Genomic DNA, 22,049 nt, shown 5'->3' with positions numbered 1-22,049 from the left:
TTATTTCAGAGCACTTAAGACAGAAAGTAAAACTTTTTAAATTTAAATTTATTGACTTCGCTACTAACACTTAACTTGAATTAAAAAAATAAAAGGCAAAGCAAATGAAAGCAAAAAGGGTGCACAAAAGACAGACATACTGAGTAATGTTACTTAGTGGTATTTGAATCTTCACACAAAAAATATCTTCGATAAAAGCTGGGAAAATTATTTAAGAGCATTACCGATAGACCGACAGACAATATTATTCTTAAAGTGTACATGCATTGGTCAGCCAACATAAAATAAGCATTCTGTCTTAACCCTGAAAGATGGGGCCATCTACAAATTCTTAATACATCGGATTTTATACCTTAATATTTGCATCAGCCTTCTACCTTTCCAGTACGGATATTTAATATTCTCAAGAACATTACAGACCAGTGAACAACGTGAGCTGTAGGCTAGTTCTTTTAATAATCTTAAAGTTGGAAGTTTAAAAATGATGGTAACATCCTCAAAAGCGAAGCTCTATATTTATACGGTAGGACAAACGAACATTAAACCTTGTAGAGTGTCAGAACTTAATAAGAAGAATATCAATTTATAATTCTAAACAAAATTTGTTGCAAAATTGCATACATACATGATACTGTTTAAGGACATACTTATATTTTTAATACATGAAATAAGATGCCTCGCTTGAAATATTGTACTTTGTTGTCCTAGGAATCATTGTTCTGGACTGACGATTAGGATAATTATATCACACAAATTTTTTTTGTCGAAAACTTTAAATTCAGCTTGTTTTAAATGAACTTACGAAATTTCTGGTCACAGTAATCATCATATAAAGTTTGTTATCGATAGGACAATTCTTACATGAATAGATTAACGTTAGGGATGATCTAATTATAGAAGAGCTTGCTTTAAAAAATGCCACGAACGATCTGCTAATAAAAAATAAAAATAACATAGTTTTGTAATTTAAGAGATATCAAACTGTAAAAAAAAAGACAGCTATCCTATACCTATATATTTTGATAAAATTCCCCTTTATATATATATTTGTCCAAAAATATTAAACATCTGCTTTCTCTTACAAGATTAAACAAAATCTAATTAAGGACATAGAATAAAATAGAAGACATAGGAGGATAGATAGTTTAAGGCAAATTAAAGTACATGCATTCTTGCATCCACTTTTAAGATATAATAAAATATTTTGTGGTGACTTTTATAAAATTGGAGATAAAATAGTTTTTCTTCAACTATGCCTCAAGCCATACCAAATCCAACGAAGGTTAGGTTAGGTTTGGTACATTTATACAGAGTTTTCTGCAGGGTTAGACGGGTTAGGTTGCAGACCAATAGTATTATAACTATTTTATCTTATCAAACTTTAGGAACTTATATCTAATTATTTAGTCTAAACTTTTTAATCTACAAAAAGGTAATCTTATTTATCATCATTGGGGATAAATAATTTCTCTTAAATTATCTTATCCATTAAGATCCCTAGAATTAAAATATTTCTCTGAAGTCCATTTAAGAATTGAACCTAATGATTCTAAATAATTATTCTATGCACAAGTTGCAAAGTTATATTGAGGTCATTAGATCTCAGTCATAAGAAACCACCTTCAACCATCTAGCCCAATATTGTTACTAAATAAAAATATTTGAACCTCATGATGATTCTAAATAATTATTCTATGCACAAGTTGCAAAGTTATATTGAGGTCATTAGATCTCAGTTACAAGAAACCATCTCCAACCATCTAGCTCAATATATATTGTTGACAAACAAAATGTTAAAATTAAATATTTTCATCATGGTCCTATTATTGACATCAGCACTTCAGGAACAAGATTTCTCCCAATTATGATAAACAAAATGACCCAGTCTTTAGGTTTTATGGTGATTGGGGAAAATCTGATATCAAGATTTAATAAAAACGCCCTCATTGTTTTTAAGCTAACGATAGATAGAACATGTTTAAAACGTTGGACAACATAAAAATTTGCAGATCAATGTTCCCTTCCTTTCTAAAATTAATGGGAGTAACAATTGTAATAAAAAGAGAAATTAGTGAATGAAAACGTTTTTTTGTGTCTTCTAAACTGAACTTTGTCATTAAATACGATATCTTTGGGCTTCTGTTATTTTTCAAAAAAAATATAAATTTTGAAATAAATTGCCAAAAATATTTTTAATGATTTTAAAAATTAGTGTGAAATCTTGTACATTATAGAAACAAACTTTTGCTTTTGGACAGGTACAGTATTTCATTTTTTCATGTATGGTCACATTCATAATAGCATATCGTAGGAGCATTTTTTTGCTATAGTAGCTTCACCACTAGCATATAGGGACTCATTAAAAGTGGGAGGGAGAGGGGGAGATGAAAAATGATAGTCACCCAGGGAAGAAAGAGGTATGTGAAGCTTCACTAAAATGGAAAACTCAGTAGGTTCATTAGTTAAAGAGATCTTAAAGAACAAACAAAAAACCTTACTACTTTACATGACGTAATTACTCAGGGATCAAAAGGGACAAGACAATAAATTGATCAACATCACCCATCATTATAAACAAAACTACCCCTTCTTCAGAATCCAAATTCATTTAAGTACCAAAAGTTTTTAGGCCAACGAATCAGATAACGGGGATATATATTTTATGGTGCCAGTAAAATTTCCAGTCCAATGTCGCCTCCCTCCCTGAAATAAACCGTTTAAATAATAATATGTTTGTATATATTTAAAAATTTCAAAAATATATGAATTTATATTTTAATATCCCATAATTTTCTTGACATTTATAAAGATGGATATATAATTACTTGGATATTGCACCAGATTTTCATGTACTCTGATAGAGTAATATTCGCAGCTGGCTTAAATAACGATGCCCCCATCAACCCTGATCCCAGCCCATCCCCTCCTATTGGATGAACTAACTGACCAATAAAAGAGGTCCACAATAGCAAGCTAACTTGACGACAAATTTCCCCCTGTCAATATATCCATGTATATCCTATATCCATTATTATAAAGTAGTTTTAAATCAATTGTCTAAAGAAATAATGGCGAGGGAACCTTTTTCTCAATAATGAATCGTCGAAAGAAAAAACATTTTTGAGTCAAACTGTATCAGTAGCAATAAAAAAGCTTTTAAAAACTTCTACTTTGTTGATTACAATTACAGCATAATATTAAAGTACCTTATTCCGTATAGGAAGAGAGGGAACATTATTAATTTAGTTATAAATTTTACTAGTCCCTAAAGTTTTGGTAAACAAATTCTCTCATTCTTTATTTTAAAACTTGGATGGTTGTTATGAATCATATAGCATTAATCTACTGAAAGTTTAATATTTTGGTGGTGAAAATGGTTTTCTATAATTTTTCCTTCCTTATCAAATTAAGTCTGCTATATTTTAAATAAGCGGATAAAAAGTAAATAGTAATGTTTATTTAGGAAGGGGGGGGGGGCGAGTATCTTTTCTGTTAAGGGAGGAGATACCCTCCACCTATATTGTTTAAACCTTCCCTAGATTTATAGGAAGCTTCACAATAAGGGAGAACCACATCAATTCAGCGGTTAGCGAGATCCTTTGCTACAGACAGACAAACATCCAATTACTTTTTTTTCTAGAAGAAATATATTTTTGTACTAAAAATGAATGTTTCACTTTTGTTAAACTGTGTATAAATAATTTGGCCAAGAGCTATAAAATAACAGAAATAGCTGCTTTTGTTTCGTTTTTTTGAAAACATTTAATTGTATCACTTATGTAAGCTTTCAATAATACAATTCAAATTAATAACTTTATAGTCAACTTAATGGCTTTAAAAAAACAAAGATGACACCATCCATAGAAGCAAAGCTTAAAGAAATATAAAGTTGAGGTTCCACCCCTCCCCCTTCCTCCCTTAAGTGTCCTTTGAGGCCTCTAGGGGCGTAGCTGATAGTTATAAATATTTTAGGAAAATAACTTAACACAGGCAATAGAAGATTCCAATATTGGTAATGATGCTGTAACCATAACTTCTAATGAATCATCAAAGCATAACACAAATGATGAAATGACTGCTAAGATTGATAGGATTGATACAATTGCTACAAATATCACTGAAGTCATGGAAACTGTAAGTAAACAAAATCCGAATACTATTGATAACAACCTTGATGAAACTAGAGAAAAAGCAACAAATAAAAATGTAACAGACAATGAGAATGATGATGAGTCAATTGATGATGATAGTGATCTTATTGAAACAGCGATCAAGACTGTTTCAAATAATGATATCATCAACGTTAAAGACACATCTGAAGCTGTTATTGACAAAACTAACACAACCATTGAGGCAATTGATTTTATTAATGATAAAACAGATCTAGACAATATCAACGAAAAAAGAGTTGACTTTACTTATAAAGTAGTTAATAAGATTGAAAAACCCAAAGAGACAATGAATGGTTCTAAAAGCATTCCTGTTCAAGATAAATATGATTTTAACTTGGAGAAAGATGGTGTACATGGCAACCATGATAATTCAAAGAATATGGTGAATGATGAAATTGTTGATATTACTGGAGTACTTCTGGAGCCACCTGGAAGAGGATCTCTTTGGAGGTAGGTACCACAAACAGGATAGGTAGAAAGAAATAGGTCATCCTTATATAAAAGTAACAGGATGTCTTTCTTCTCATAGGTAATAGGAAGGTTTAAAACCATTTTTTTGGAGGGTACTACAACCCTCCAATAAAATCTTTTTTTTATAATATTAAAGACAAAAACGTAAAAAAAACAATGCACTAGAGAATAGCTATACAGAATTAAAACGCAAAACATAGTGACAAATAATAAAAAGCTTAAAATGATATTCTTGAATGCTTTGTTGTAATTATTAAACAACGAACAATATCTAAATATATTTGAAATTAAACATAAATATAATCAAACCAAGAATGATGTTATGCCGTAGTAGCGCAGTTAAAAGTAAAAAAGGAAAAATGTTTTGGGGGAGGGTGATTACTCTTCCCTAAATAGTTATAACCTTCTAGGACCTTAAGATTTGTATTATTTCCAATTGAGTTCCCATTTTAAGGAAGCTTCACATAATCCCCGGGATGGAATATGGCTATCTAATATGGTTTTAGGCTATTTTGGCTTTCCCTCTAAGTGGTGAAAATTGTCTTTTCAAATTAAGTCAAAGTAATAAATTAATTATTATAGGAAGCTTTTTATAGTGTCTATAAAAAATACGTCATTCAATTACCCATGGCTTGCCAGTATACATTTTAATTGACTAGTGGTTGGCCAGTATGACGTCATTTTTTATAGGCACTAAAAAAAGCTTCTTACCATTTCGAATCTTATTTTCTTAGATAAACCTTATAAGATTTTAGAAAAAGCTTAATTGGTGGATAGTGGAGAATCTGTAAAATGACGTACAGACGTACGGACCAAGTGAATTGAAGAGCGTAGCTGCGCTATAAATAATCATAATTATGTGAAAGTTTAAGTCAATGAACTGTCTCAGAGCAATTAGCGTAAACGATCACACACACACACACACGCACACACAAACACACACACACATACACACACACAAACAATGAAAAATACATGGATAAAGATATAAGACAATGGTTTAACATTTATCATAAAAAAAACTAGTAACATCGTGGAAAAAAAATATTTTTACGACAATTGTCCTCGGAATAGAAAATTAGTTACTAGATTTTCACTTCTTTTTTAGACTCAGGTACTTAAGACCCTCGGGCTAACAAAACAGTAAATTAATCCCATAATTTTATGCTACTTTATTTCAAAATCAAAGACTTAGTTAGTAAAATAACAACACCCTATTATCTAGGGGCTCTGTATTTGAAATGGCAGACAGGGGTCAGAAAAATAGCTTAAAACCATCCCAAGATTTGTATCTGAAAATAAAATAGCCTAAAACCATCACAGGATACATGTTAATCTTACAAAAAAATTTAGAGCCCAAATTGAGATCTTAAGCTTCAGACAAAAACCCTACTAATTTTGTATAATAGAATTAAAATAGTAACAAAGGCGTCATATCACATTCACTAATAACCTAAAGATGATTAAAATACAAATTTTTAGACCCATTCACCTATCCCTTACATCCTAATAAAAATATAAAAATGGTAACAAAGAGCTAAATATATAAAATGTTATGCATGAGCTGATATCCATATTTGCCATTATTATTATTATAAGTAGCGCAGCTGATATATAGCTAGGGTATGTCTGTACGTCACTATGTCACAATAATATCCATATTTGCCATTATTATCATTATAAGAAGCGCAGCTGCTATATAACTAGGGTATGTCTGTACGTCACTATGTCACAATAATATCCATATTTGCCATTATTATTATTATTAGTAGCGTAGCTGCTATATAACTAGGGTATGTCTGTACGTCACAATGTCACAATAATATCCATATTTGCCATTATTATTATTATAAGTAGCGTATCTGCTATATAACTAGGGTATGTCTGTACGTCACAATGTCACAATAATATCCATATTTGCCATTATTATCATTATAAGTAGCGCAGCTGCTATATAACTAGGGTATGTCTGTACGTCACTATGTCACAATAATATCCATATTTGCCATTATTATCATTATAAGTAGCGCAGCTGATATATAACTAGGGTATGTCTGTACGTCACTATGTCACAATAATATCCATATTTGCCATTATTATCATTATAAGTAGCTCAGCTGATATATAACTAGGGTATGTCTGTACGTCATTATGTCACAATAATATCCATATTTGCCATTATTATCATTATAAGTAGCGCAGCTGATATATAGCTAGGGTATGTCTGTACGTCACTATGTCACAATAATATCCATATTTGCCATTATTATCATTATAAGTAGCGCAGCTGATATATAACTAGGGTATGTCTGTACGTCACTATGTCACAATAATATCCATATTTGCCATTATTATCATTATAAGTAGCGCAGCTGATATATAACTAGGGTATGTCTGTACGTCACTATGTCACAATAATATCCATATTTGCCATTATTATCATTATAAGTAGCGCAGCTGATATATAACTAGGGTATGTCTGTACGTCACTATGTCACAATAATATCCATATTTGCCATTAGTATCATTATAAGTAGCGCAGCTGATATATAGCTAGCGTGTTCTTTACGTCACTACATCATGTAAGAAATGCAAGATTTTAAGATATAAGTAACTTCTCTCATTCGTTGGCTTAAAAAGTTCGGGAAATGTTAGTTTCGTGACATCGCCTCTTAAAGGACTTTTCGTCGTAATTTCAATGTGGCTTTTCTCCTAATTCTAGCCCCTTGCAATCATTAACATTTACCTAACATAACCTAAATTTAACCTACCAAAAGCTACTGTGAAAATAAGACGAAACTCCCCTTAAGAGTTGATTTCGCGAAACCGACGCTACTGAAAAGTTCTTATATCTTATAACCAGCAGTATCCAAACTTTTCCACCATTTATTTTATTCTACAGAAAAATGTACATAATTATAGGCGTGTACATCAATTTATAGACTCATGTTGTTGTTGTTGTAGCCATGATTCTCTGAAGTTAGGACTCAGATGCACATGGAGATTGGAAGTGAGAATCCTTTGGCCAATCTTAGATTGGTAAGCTTCGCGCACAGCTGATTGTATTCTATGTTACATTACAAGCTGACCCGCAATTCTCGTGGAAGCTAAACAATTATTACATCACCCTGGCCTAGAGTTTTGGCAGGTGTTCCATATTAAGCCACCTTAATTGATGGCACTCTCATACGAGGAGCATGGATGAGGGAAAGCATGGTTAGAGCTGCTTGATTTGTAGAATCCTAACTTCCTACAATTATCCCCCCTTACAACCCTACAGCGACAGCATTTGTCAACCAAGTACAAAGTCTATGTGGGGACTTGAACTCGGTTTCTCCCAACCACAGCGTAGTGCGCTAACCACTACACTATGGGACACCCTATGGTCTCATCACTAAGATCCCTGTATAAAACCAACTGTCATACTTTGTGATTTATTGACAGTAACTGTCAATAGTTGAAATTTACAATATTTCAACTATCTTAAATCTTACTCTGACAAGGATGACAACATCCATAAAACTAAAGCGCTACCTTGTTGTCATAGAGATCATTATTTCAAAAAATCAGATGAATAGGATAATTTTATAATTATAAAAAAAAAAATCAACATGTTTCAAATTGACGTACAAACTTGTTTGTCACGATTACATAGCTGCTACGCGCCTTTATCTATACCTAACTGCTATAGGATTCATCATCCAAAGTGTGAAATCAATAGGACAATTCTAACATGTCAAATTAACGAAAAGAGCTAACGTCCGGACAGACAGACCTACTCTAATAATAGAAAAGCTTTGCCTTAAATATGCTTTATTGCGCATTTTTAATTTTAGCCTGGCTGCGCTAATTATGGATACTTTAGTCCATGTATAATTATAATTATTATTAGCTTAACTTCATATTTATCATTTTAATATTCAAATACAATTTCTACTTTGCTAGAGATTTTACAAAAATGACATTATTGACTTTTTTGCATCAAAAATTATAAATAGACGTTTTTTATCAGAATATCAAGAAGAGTGGGGGGGGGGGTGTGATGTTAATCGACCCAAAAATTTAAATTTTAGTTTTAAAAAGAAAACGTAAAAACAGATTTTTTGGCTGGGGGGGGGGGGGGGTTATTGTTGATGATTTTTCAGTATGGCTGAAAATCCACCTGATATTAATCGGTTTCAAAGCAATACTGGAAAATGTTATTGTCTTAGGATAGCGGTTCAGTGGCTAGCGTGATCTTAATCTACAGACAGACACACACAAAAAGATATCCTGTTACTTTTATATAAAATTTAGGAGAGGATTTTTTGCCCCGAAGAATGACAAGGACCATCTCACTAACTGTGGCGGGGCATTTAGAAAAAGGTGAGAAATCCGCAACTTCAGCCAGAGATCTAAAGGGAAAAGACAATGACCGATAAATTGATGTACATCCCAAATGGTAATACTCATAATTATCCCTTCTGATGATTGCAATTATGACTACAATCAAGAATGATATATTCAGACACTTTGTATTTGGGGGGGGGGGGTGGAGGAGGTTATGACCCCCCTCCCTTTCTAACGGAAAATAGTTTAAAAACCACCAAGGGACCGGTAGGTATATTCCAGAGCTGGATCTTTAAATCATTTAATGGTGAGCCGAATCAGATTTGCCTCGAGGTGAGCCACAGCTACTGCTAAAAAAAACATAGATCTTTAAAAGATTTACGGCTCAGTGTGGGCCAGATCGCTTCCCAACTCGGTGCCATTACAATACGAGTGTTGCCGATGGACCGTAGGCACGCCTTAGAAAGCCGGATCACCAATGCCATTTCGATTTAAAGATTGATGTGTGGTGAGCCACTTTCAAAATCGGCTCGCTTGTGGCTCGGCTCGGGCAGTTCGGTGATTTAAAGATCCAGCTCAGGAGAAGTACAACCTAATCATTTCAGTGGTTCTCGAGATTTTAAGCTTTAAACAGAAAAGTAGACGGACAGACATCTTGTTACTTTTATATAATGATAGTTTATTTTCAGTCGTATTAATACTAAGTTATATCAAAATGCAAATAATGATGGGGGGGGGGGGGATTATCGTCATCTTATCATATGGGGGGGGGGGGGGTGATATTAGACATAATTTATTGTGGAGCAATTAGATGATTAACCTACATAAATATGCTTTATTTCATACATGGAAATTTTTATATTTACGTAGAATATTCAAAGTAGGGTTCTGGCGATTTATTCAATAACCATACTTTGCATGTTATGAAAAAACAAGGATGACAACAATCAAGAAAACAAAGCTTCATAAAAAAGGTCACGAAAACGAATTATTTAAAAATCTAAAACAAGTTTCTGTATTTTTATGTCCCAAAAATACACAAAAACAGGGTCTGAATATGAACGATGGACCAGGGAATATGATTGATAGGAATAAACCTAAAAATCACACGGACCTCCTGGTAATGATTGTAGAGTTGCTGTAAAAAATCTTTTCCTTAAAGTAGCGTGCACAGGAAATAGCAAGAGGAGTATATTCCTGGAACACGTGAACAAAGGGGAAGGCAGTAATTTCCAATTTCTTAACTTAGACAGGTGTTGACAAGCAAAAAGATTAAAAAGGGAATCATAATAATCAGTCTTTTTCAAGTGGTATTGACGATAATTTTTTAACTAAAGGCACCATATGGAGCGTTTTTTTCAATGGTTTTGGAGGGGTACAACCTTGTATAATTCTTTAAAATAAGTTATAATATTCCATAGGATCAAAAAATCGCCACAAGCCCAATCCTAAAAAGAATTTCATAGACCAATAGATCTAGCAACCAATATACAATACATTTTATATAAAAAAAATTAATTGGTTCTGTATGCAATGATATGTAAAATAATAGCCTATGTTTTATTCAACCAAAATAGAAATCATGATAAATGAGAATTTATTGGAATTAATGTAATCGCGCTTAACCAGCCAATATTTACAGGAAGGAAGGGGACAATGATCTGTTTAATGTTTTTTACACTAGTACCCAAAGTTTTATAATAACGTTTTCCTTTCGTTGACCTAATAACTTTTACTTAATTTTAACTAGTTGATTCATTGAGTTAAGTATCCAAACGTTCCAATCACTGAAAGTAATCTAAAGAAGAGGTAATTTTGTGTATAATCATTGGATATGTGCATCAATTTATCGGTCATTGTCTTATCCCATTAGTTCCTTGCAATATTTAGGATAGAGACATCTATTCAAATTTCTTTCCTGGAATGTATTTATTCTTTTCTAAGAAAACAGTTACAGAATGCCTTTTAAAAAGCGAAGCTTTTCTATAATTAGGGTCGGTCCGTCCGTACGTCCGTCCGTCCGTCCGTCCGTCACGGATAGCTTTTTTCGTTAATTTAGACATGTTAGAATTGTCCTATCGATTTAAAATTTTGCATGGTGATTCCTTTAGTAGTTAGGTACGATTTAGAAAGCGTAGCAACTCTATAATCATTACCAAAATGTCCGTACGTCCATTTTAAACATGTTGATTTTTTTACTTTTTTAAATAGCTTTTTTCGTTAATTTAGGCATGTTAGAATTGTCCTATGGATTTCAAATTTTGCATGGTGATTCCTGTAATAGTTAGGTAGGAGTTAGAAAGCGTAGCAACTCTATAATCATTACCAGAATGTCCGTACGTCCATTTTGAACAAGTTAATTTTTTTACATTTTTAACAACAAATTTGTATGTGACCTAATTATCCGATTGGTCTGATTTTTGGTATACTGATTCCTGGGACAACAAAGTACAATATTAAAAGCGAAGCAACTCTATAATCAAGTCCTAAAAATGTAAGTATGTCCATAATCATTATCCTGTATCAAGCAGTTTTTCAACAAATTTACTTACAGTTTTGCTTTGACTCTTATACAGGGTCATTCAAGAGAAATGATTTTTAAAAAAACTTAATTATGCATAGAAAATAGAACAATTATGTAAAATCCTTTATATATTTGTAAAACCTATTCTGGGACATTTATGTTTTAAATATTTAAAAATGATTATTTCAACAAATTATGCCCTAAAAACCGGTTTTTTCAAAGGCCTTTATTTTCGAAGATTTATGGATTTAAAGGGTGTGCAAAAATACACACAACTTTAAAATTCAAAAATGTTATGCATATCGTTAGATTCGTCATAAGCTCTAGTTTTTGAATATGTAAGTACCGTTTTTGTGCTATTTGTAGTTTAGCAGCTATGTTGAAAAATGTGAGAAAAAATGAAAAGTTTTAAGTAATTGGAACATTTTATCACGTAGCTCCTATACCACACGTATACCACAGGAATGCTTTTTATAGTATATTTCGGCACCTCGGGGCCAAAAAAATGGTTTTAATCTTATAATTGAACATTCTATATCCGTGGAAAGCTGTTTATAATACGATGCGAGAAATAACTATTCCAATATCCACGAGATTGTTATCAGAATTATTTATAGTTATATATAATTATTTATCGCATCGTATTATAGAAAGTTTTCCCGCGGATATTAAAATAAAAAAATACTAGATTATCTGGGCTAACAAAACTGGTATTAATTTTAAGATTTTTTTATTTGTGAACATTGTCTGAAATGCTATGATATAAATAAGTTGTCATTATAGCTGAGAACTGGTTCTAATCCAGCGGATATTGATCGGTTTCGAAGCTATACTGGAAACCATTTTATGTAAAAACATTATCTGACAAAACTTTACATAATAAATTAATCAAAAATGCTGAATGTCTGTCTCTTTCCTTATTGGATTTCATTATATAACTCTTTTTAAAAACGAAGCTTTTCTATAATTAGGGTCGGTCCGTCCATCCGTAACGGATACCTTTTTTGTTAATGTAGGCATGTTAGAATTGTCCTAAGCGTAGCAACTTTATAATCATTACCAAAATGTCCGTACGTCCATTTTAAATATGTTGATTTTTTACTTTTTAACAACAAATTTTTATGTGATCTAATCATCGGATTGATCTGATTTTTTGTATATTGATTCCTGGGACAACAAAGTATAATGTAATAAGTGAAGCAACTCTATAATCAAGTCCTAAAAATGTAAGTATGTCTATAAACATTATCCTGTATCAAGAAGTATTTCAACAAATTTACTTACAATTTTGCTTCGACTCTTATACATTATATTCTGATTATTCAGTTCTGACACTATACAAGTGTTAATGTCCGTTTGTCCTACCGTTTCAGTGCTTCGCTTTTATGGATGTTGTCATCCTTGTTATTTTTAAATTTAAATAATAATATTTATATATATATGAGTTATATGTTCATAACTAGAGTTGGCTCGATATAATTATCTCCCTATTGGCTAGTTTTCTATATGCATATCTATTTCTCAATAAATCTATTTTCCTCACCCGGCATTACTATCTAAAAGAAAGCAAATATTTAATAATCTAAATGATTTTAAAAAGATTTTTTAAATTATATTTTTTTTTACATTACCATCACCAAAGGGTTAATGATGATGATTATAATTTTAGTTTAATATTTGAACACACAAAGTGTCGCCACAATCGAATTCTTTTAAAACAGAGTCTTCTTAAATTTATTATATTATAAATTTAAATTTTCTTTTTTATGATTAGAAATTAAATACATTGATATAAGGTAAATAGCAACATGAAATTAAAAAAAGGAATTTATTTTTAATAAAGTAAAATAATGGGTCTTATCGTTCTGGGCAATGAGAGTTTATTATGGATTATTGGAGCACTATGAGTTTTAAACAAATATTCCTTGGAAAACTTGAGCTCGTTTATAGACATTTATTTCCTATATAGATCTGACATGGATCTTGAAGCAATTAAGCAGGCCGTTTTGTACATGTTAAAAATTGGAAGATTTCATTAAATAAAAGTTATCGCAAATATACTTAGTAAATAAGGAAAATTAATCCAAAACAAGGACTAAAAGTCACGATGGAAGGGGACAATTGGTCTGTTTATAACACTAGTCCTCAAAGTTTTATGATAACGTTTTGTTTCTTTGTTAGCACAAAAACTTCAGGACTTTAATGGGTTTTTTATTGCTTGATTTATTAAGTTTATCGTCCAAATGTTTTAACCAATGATAATAATCTAGAAAAAGTTTAATTTTGTATATCATCATTGGGTATGTATATCAATTTATTGACCTTTGTTTTATCTATTTTAAGGAAAAACATAATGTCACAAAAGTTTACATGATTCAAATCAATTAAAAATGCTTAATGTCTGTCTCTTTCACAGTTCAATTTTATTTTGAAACTCTTTTTATCAATTAATTCAACCAATAATATTTGAATATACATAAGTTGTATGATCATAATTGGATCATAAATTTGATTTACATCCCTAATGATGATAGACAAAATTACCCCTTCAGTAGATACAAAAGTTATTGATTGAATAGTTTGGACACTAATAGTTAGAAGCAACCAATCAAATCCAATTAAAGTGTTCAGCCAACGAATAAGATAACTTGATTAATGGTGAATGGTTATAGAGTTGCTAAGCTTTCTCAACCATAATTAATGTTACAAGAATCATAACGGCAATTTTTAAATCTATAGGACAATTTTAATTTGACGATCTATCTGTTACAGATGGGTGGACCAAATTAATGAAAGTTTTGCTTTTAATAAAACATACAATCTATACAGGAATAAGGTATAACCAACAAGCAAAATAAATCTAAAATAATATTTGGGCGGCAAATGGAAAGGTCGTCAATTTTACGATGTGTTGCCCCCCCAACGACAGCTGAAGAACACGTATAGGTTTCGTGATTTATTTCCGAATTAATTTCGTTATTGGTATAAGCTGCAATCTATATCTTAGAAAAACTGGAGAATGTGGAATTTGTGGAGATCCTGTGGCCACTGGCAGCCATATGGATTCAGTTATACCTGGTGGCTCTTATGAACCTGGAGACCATGAGACAGGTGGCAAATATGCCAAGGGCATCATTGGCAGAATTTACAAGAAGGTAAACTTAATTTACTCAGAAAAATTAATAATCCTTAAAATAAAAAATATAATACTTATTGTTAAAATGCAGGATTTGACTACAAGTAACAGGTCTGTCTATAGCTTATAATCTTGCTAACCGATTTACTCATATAGTTCTCCTTTAGAGCAAAGCTTGTTAAAGGTCCAGGAAAGGTTTGAATGCATTTTTTTTGAGAGATTACCTCCACACAGAAGGCCTTACCTTCCAAAAAATATCCCTCTTACTTTTTTCTTTTTAAAACTAATTTGAAAGTAAATAATCGACTCCTCTCCTTCCCCATCTATCAAGTTCCCCTTAGAGGTGTCTATGGGCTTAGCTGCTTGTGTAAAATAACCTGTAAATCAGTAATCATTATAACTTTTGATTTTAGGGGGGAGAAATTCCTGTAGTTATAAGATTCACAAGCAATGTCGTTTGGACATCATTAATTTACCTGGGAGAAATTTGTAATATTTCAGGTAAACTTTTAAGTAGAAAAGCTACTCTATAATTCCTTTGTCTGTCTGTCCTTCCGTCAGTCTGTAAGGCTATGGTGGATATGTGATTTTCTCCTCTGCTTTTAAACATAAACTACTGATTTTTGTGTGTATGAAGATTCCTTATAACGAAGAGCAAATCCAGTATATAATTTACGTGGCCCGTTGTTCTGTAATTCATGAAGAAAAAAAAACATTCAAGGTTTCTTAAAAAATCATTGTTGTTAATGACTTCTGTTCCATAACTGACTTTGTCCGTTTATTCATCCTTGATTTTTTGTGCTTTACTACTTATTTAGATGTTGTCATTCTTGTTTTTAGAGGAAACAGTAGAATCTGAGACCTGTTTTACAAGTTTGATGCCGTCAAGTCACGTGACTCAACTCCAGAATAAACTTAACACAGCTGTGACATCACATCCCGTGACTCAACTCCAGAATATGCACAACACAACTGTGACGTCACATCCCGTGACTCAGCTGCAGAATATGAACAACACAACTGTGACGTCACATCCCGCGGCTCAACTCCAGAATATGCACAACACAACTGTGACGTCACATCCCGTGACTCAGCTGCAGAATATGAACAACACAACTGTGACGTCACATCCCGCGGCTCAACTCCAGAATAGGCACAACACAACTGTGACGTCACATCCCGTGACTCAACTCAATAATGTGCACACCACAACTGTGACGTCACATCCCGCGGCTCAACTCCAGAATATGCACAACACAACTGTGACGTCACATACCGTAACTAAACTCCAAAATATGCACAACACAACTGTAAAGATGAAATTTCACCTTCCTGAAGACCTTGTTTGTGACAGGTATTTATATATTGATCAGTTTGTCGGTCAGTCATCAACATTTCAGTAAGACATTGGCTGAATTCCTATAAATTTCTTAGGCTAACATAGGAGTTAGTGTTTCCAAGTCTCGTGTAGTCCTTTTCATCTATGATAAATGTGGGAAAGGGAAACCCCAACTTGTCAGTTAAATGTACCAACTTACCCCCCCCCCTTTACCAAAAAGTGCTTAGACTTCCTTTAAATGGAAATGAAACAAATAAAACATAATGATTTCTGTTTGTAGGTGTATCTTTAGAATCCGAGTAGTGCAGCCACTAGCCTCTTGTCCATGCTCCTTCACTGAAGGCTATTGTCCTTGTTTTAGGTAATTATCATTTATGAATATAGGATATAATTATACGTAGATATATGAACCTCATTTATTGGTCATTTCTTTTATCCAGTATAAGGGAAGGGGGGGGATATTTATTTTGGCCTGCTGCATGGTTCACTTTATTAAAGAAAATAAAAATCTGATTTAAGATCCAGGTATTAATATGTAGCAAATTGTAGGGACAAAAAAATATATTTATTGTTTTTTAAACATATATATACATTAATTATTTAGATTTTTATCTGAGCTTCGATCTTGTTCCGACATAAGCATACAAGAACTAAATGATTCAATACAGGTTATACAAAATTCGTTTTTTAAATAAGCATCTATTTATCTCAAATAGTGAACTATTTCTTTGCATTAAATAAATGGCTTCAATAATTCAGGTGATACCTAGAATTCGTTAAATGGCAGAAAGCTTAAATTATTTAACAATTAATCCTTTTGGACACACTGAAAACTGGAACCTATTACAACCTTATCTAAAGTAATTAATAAACATAAGAAACCTACATTTATTTTTAAAGTAAGAGGGGGGGGGGTTCTGTGCTCCAAAAGGTATTTTGGGGGGAAATGCCCTTGCAGTTAAAATATAATCATTATGTTTTCATTTAATAATATCTAAAATATTTATATGACGAGAAGGGGGGGGGGGGATTTGGTGCTTAATGTCGACTTTTAATATTAAAATTGTAGGCTTCCAAGTTCAACAGAGATTATTTAATATCAAAGATTTACTTCAGGAAGATGAGAATGAAAATGATTACTCTTTCGAGGATTTTGAGCTTGCTATTGAACAGGAACTTGAGGCTTTGGAATATAAACTTCAGGATAAAAATATGAATACTGAGGAGTTCAATATTACCATGTAAGTAATTTGTTACAAAGTTTGCTTTGTCTGTGTTTTACTTTAGATCTTTAAAATGGCAGATTTAAAGCTCTTAACATTTAGGACTTTTTTGTAATGATTCTGAGCAAGATTTTGAATAATTTTTGATAAGCATTGAAAATATAATTTTGGGTATAGAGTACTTTTAAAAAGAATTAATTACTTTGTTTTTAGGGAAAGAAGATCAAAAGAAAAAGAGATGTCTATTAATGAAAGTCTTTCTAGGTAAAATTTATGGATTTACAATTTTACATGTAATATACCGTTTCTCTTTTTTTGAAAATACAGGGTGTCCAAAAAATAGGAAAATATTGATCTGGTCAGAAAACACTATGGCCAAACATACTAAGACACATATTAGAGTAATTTGGAAAATAGCCAATTTGGACCAAGTTTTAGCTCTACAGACACAAAAATCACATTTACAGGGTGTTCCAAAATGAAATTTGACAACCTTATAGTCCCGGGTCCTCCAAACCGTTATATACCACATATGCCCACAGATAAAACACAGGATTTAAGCCAAAAAAAATGTTTTTTTTCGGACAGGTATTTTGAGTATTACGCTAGATATCCAAAATACACTTTTTGTTGGACACCCTGTAAAATTAGAGTTTTGGTCAAAATAGCATTATATGCGCTTTTTACATGAATAAATGATCATTTTGGTGTATAAAATGTATAGGTTGGATGTAAGATTGATGAAAAAATTAATTTTTAAAATTGTGAAAAAATGGGTGTTTTTAAAATTTTTGTTACCTACCTTCATAGATAGCTAGATATCTAGACATCCAGGGACTATGAAACTTTTGTTTGGCCATCCAGCATCCTTGAATTACCCAACGGACCAAAATATAGAGTATTAACAAAATCGGAGAGGTAGTGCAGAAAAGTGGTACATTTGGCAAATAATGCACCACATGTATCCTTATAATAAAGTAACAGGATGTGTGTTTGTCTATCTGTACCAAATGATCTCGCTAACCGCTGAACCGATCGGGTTCTCTCTAACAGGGTAGCTTCTAATAGGTCCTGGAAAGGTTTGTAACTATTTTGGTGGAGGGTACCACCACTCTCCCAAGAGAAATAGCTCCTAGAAAAAAGATCCCCCCCCCCCAAAAAAAAAAATTTGTTTTTACTTTTTCTTTTTGAAAACTAAAATAATAGAGTGGGTTATCAAATTCTACTCAAGTTTCCCTAGAGGCCTCTATGGGCGTAGCCGCTAGTATCCTATAAGTACAATATTAGGCTTCCCCAGATCTAGGCTAGCCTGAGAAATTCTAAATGGATAGGATTATAGAAATCTAGTTCCTGTGGCTTAAAAAATAACAATTTCTAACAAATCTTAAATAATTTAGGCAAATGGATGTAAAGATAGTTGAAAATCCTATCATTGAAACAATATTTAACCTTCTTGAAGATTCTACCACTACTGAAGAAAAATCCACAACTCCAATTCCCTCTGTGGAACCATCACCAGAGTACCTTGAAAATTCAACTACAACTCTTCCAGATAATATTTCTGTAACAACAATGACAACAACTTCAACAACTAAAGAACCAACAACGGATAAAAAAGTTCATCTATTAAAATCAACTCAAAATACAATAACTATAAATAAGATTCTAATATTAATCATATATTTTAAAACAATACATTTTACATAAATAATTAACAGTTAAAATCATAATGAATTATCTCGAATAAAAAATACTCTTCTAGTTTTGGTTCTTTTAGGATTCATCTTTGAATGCAGTCTAAAATATCAGTTTCCATTTATATGATTAAACTTGGAGAAGAAAAATTTAATCTAAATTTTTTATAAGTGAATGCCTAAATCCATTGCCTTAAAAATAGCATTTAAGATTATCTCAACCCTCTTTAAAAGATGTAAAGATTTTAACTTGCAAAGGACATTCACCCAGCTTCCCTAAAAATTACTTCCAATTTGTCTAGAAGATACATATTCATAATATACTACATTAATGGTAAAAATAGTAGCTTTACTTTAAAGAATAAGTTGAAATTTGGAAACTAGACTAAAAACAAAACCAAAAATAAGCTTCTTTGAAAGGAAATTTAACAAGGACAGACAAATTGGCACAATATAACTAAGTATAACTAATGAAAATTGCCCTTAATTGGTCTGTTTCAACTGCAGATTCTGCCTTTTCATTTTCTGCAACACTGGAACAGCTAAAACATCCAACTCTCTCACCTGCTATAAAATAGTAATAATACAAGTTTTCATTTAAAATTTGAGTTCTGATATAACAAGTTAAAAACAAGTTTAATAGCTTTAAATTTGCTAGTTATTGTTCATAAATCACTTGTTGTTTGATAGAAAGCTTTTATAATTATTGCTAAATTTTAAAATCTGTTAATAAACAAACAAGTTTTGTTTCCACTAAACTAAAACACTTCACCTTGTAATGCAATTAATCTGCTAATAAATTATCAATGTATAATTTCAGAATTACTATTTTACCTCTTAATTTTCGAGAATAATCTAGCTGAATTGTAGAAATTTTCTTTAAATCCTCATGCAGTCTTTTTACTCGTTCAGCTTCAGTCTTTTCAATATCTTTTATATTCTCAGTGATATCTTCATTTTTTCTTTCAAAAGAAAGTTTTTCATCTTGTTTATTATCTTCTTTAACTTCAATTGGTTTACTGTCTTTTAATTGCACTTTGGTGTTGTCATCTGAATCAATTGAAATATTTTCATGGAAAACATTTTCTAATTGTTTCATAAAAGTTGCTGTGTTATTACTTTTATTAGAAAGATTATTATCAATTTCTTCATTATTATTTTTTGGAATAGAAGTACTGAATTCAAATGATGTATCCCCTTCCTCACTAAATGAATTCGTGTCATCATCATTAAATTTATTCTTGTCATTATTATCATGATCACCAAATGTATTTTCCTCTATATTACTATGATCATCAAATGTATTCTTTTCATAACTTTCACAACCATCAAATGTCTTCTTGTCATCCCTTTCATAATCACCAGATATATTCTTTTCATCTTTATCATAATTTACATATGTTTTCACTTCATCATGATGTTCACCAATAACAAATTTATTTTTGTTACCATTAAATATGTTCTTGTCATCAATAGCATTACCAAAATCATTCTTGTCATCATTATCATGTTGAACAAATGAATCATCATTGCTGATAGTATTGATATCTTCACTTGAAGAACTTGTAGTTATTGAATTATTACTTCTATCTTTTTCACTAAAAAAAGAAATTTATTACCCACATAAACAAACACTATTTTCATGAATATAAAAGAGTAAGCTGTAATACAGTAATTGGGTTAAATTAGGTTAATGCAAGTTTAAAATGTATACCTTACAATATTTTCAATTTTTTCCATTGGTAACAAAGTCAACTTTTTAACAGGACTTCTAGACAAAAAATATTGAATTATAATTACAGCTAGGTGTTGGTTGTTTAGACTTTTTTTATTGTATGGAGAAAGGAAATTTACACTTCCTTTTCATAATTTGACTTCTTTAAAAATGTGACACTTTATCTCCTAGAATAATTTTCATTATGGCATTTTAGATATCTTAAAGAACACCCAGCAGCATCCTTTTCTTTCATAATAAAGGGATCAAAAGAATCTTACTTTAGCATTTTTTGTGAAAGAACAACCAAATTTTCTAATTCTTGATGCTGAGTTCTCAAAGATATTCTTGGACTTTCTGAGAACGGTACAGGTATATGGCATCTAATGGGAAACATATTTGGTATAATTTTTCCGCCAGTCAAAAGATATCAAGCAAATAATTTTTATATAAAAGTAACAGGATCTGTGTATGTTTGTACTGAAGGATTTTGTGAACTACTGAACAGGTATGGTTCTGCTGTACAGAGTAGATTCTAATAGGTCCTGTGAAGTTTAATAACTATTTTTGGGGTGGGTACCACCATCGCTCTAGGAAAAATAGCCCTTAAAATAAATATGCCACACCAAAAAAATTAACCACCACCTCCACCCAGGGGCGTAGTTGCTAGGGGATAATAAAATGAAACTAAAAAAATCAATTAACAAGTTTAGTCATTACCACCTATATATATTTTTAGGTGCCATATCTCTTCCTGTTGCTAATTGTTCTTCTCTTGGCAAGACCACCCTTTGGGGTGATAATATCCATTTTGGAGGCAATTCTACTCTATGATTAGGTGCTGACCACTCTTGAGAGGGAAAAGATGCTCTGTGACTCATTTTTCTTGGTTGCATGGGTATTCATTGGATGGAGAGAAATATGATAGATTTGATTGCTTAGACATTTATTATAATACACAAGTATAAAAGTAACAGGATCTGTGTCTCTGTCTGTGTCATAAAAGGTTCCTGCTAACTATGAACTTGTATGGTTCTCATTAATAAGTATAGCTTCACATAGGTCCTGGGAAGGTTTATAGCTATTATGGGGGAGGGTACAACAAAAAGAAATTGCCCCTAGAAAAAAAATAGCTTCTTCCCCCTGAAATTTTTTAAAACTAAATTTCAAAAATGTGGTTGTAAATCGCCCTACCCCCCCCAAAAAAAAAAAATCCCCAAATTTTGTTCAACTTAATTGTGGTATCCGCCGAGGATAAATGGCAGACACCGGAGTTCAATTAGATTACGGCAGTGTGACAGACGTGGACACCTTACTATAGAGAAGCTACGCTTCTCTAGCATTCACTAGATAATAATCAACATCTATTTCAGTTGTCACTTTATTGAAGGTTTAAAGGATACTAAAGCTATATACAACAAACAATAAATACATGGATAGGAATAAA

General features: G+C 31.8%; 1 protein-coding gene across 1 annotated transcript; it reads right to left on the bottom strand.

Moving 5' to 3' along the window:
- Window positions 1–19,171: 19,171 nt before the first annotated feature.
- On the bottom strand, window positions 19,172–20,999 carry LOC145315540 (uncharacterized). Its single transcript, XM_080155522.1, has 5 exons — window positions 20,884–20,999; window positions 20,603–20,659; window positions 19,723–20,486; window positions 19,370–19,455; window positions 19,172–19,186 (listed from the first exon to the last, which is right to left on the bottom strand). Exons 1-5 carry the CDS (start codon window positions 20,997–20,999, stop codon window positions 19,172–19,174), a joined length of 1,038 nt encoding a protein of 345 aa, XP_080011648.1.
- Between the last annotated feature and the right edge of the window lie 1,050 nt (window positions 21,000–22,049).

The sequence above is a fragment of the Acartia tonsa genome, chromosome 4 (genome assembly GCF_053477335.1).
Source record: "Acartia tonsa isolate MP-2025a chromosome 4, ASM5347733v1, whole genome shotgun sequence".
In the NCBI taxonomy this organism is placed as follows: Eukaryota; Metazoa; Arthropoda; class Copepoda; order Calanoida; family Acartiidae; genus Acartia; species Acartia tonsa.
Note: the sequence above shows the minus strand (reverse complement) of the source record. Positions and strands in the feature narration are given on the sequence as shown.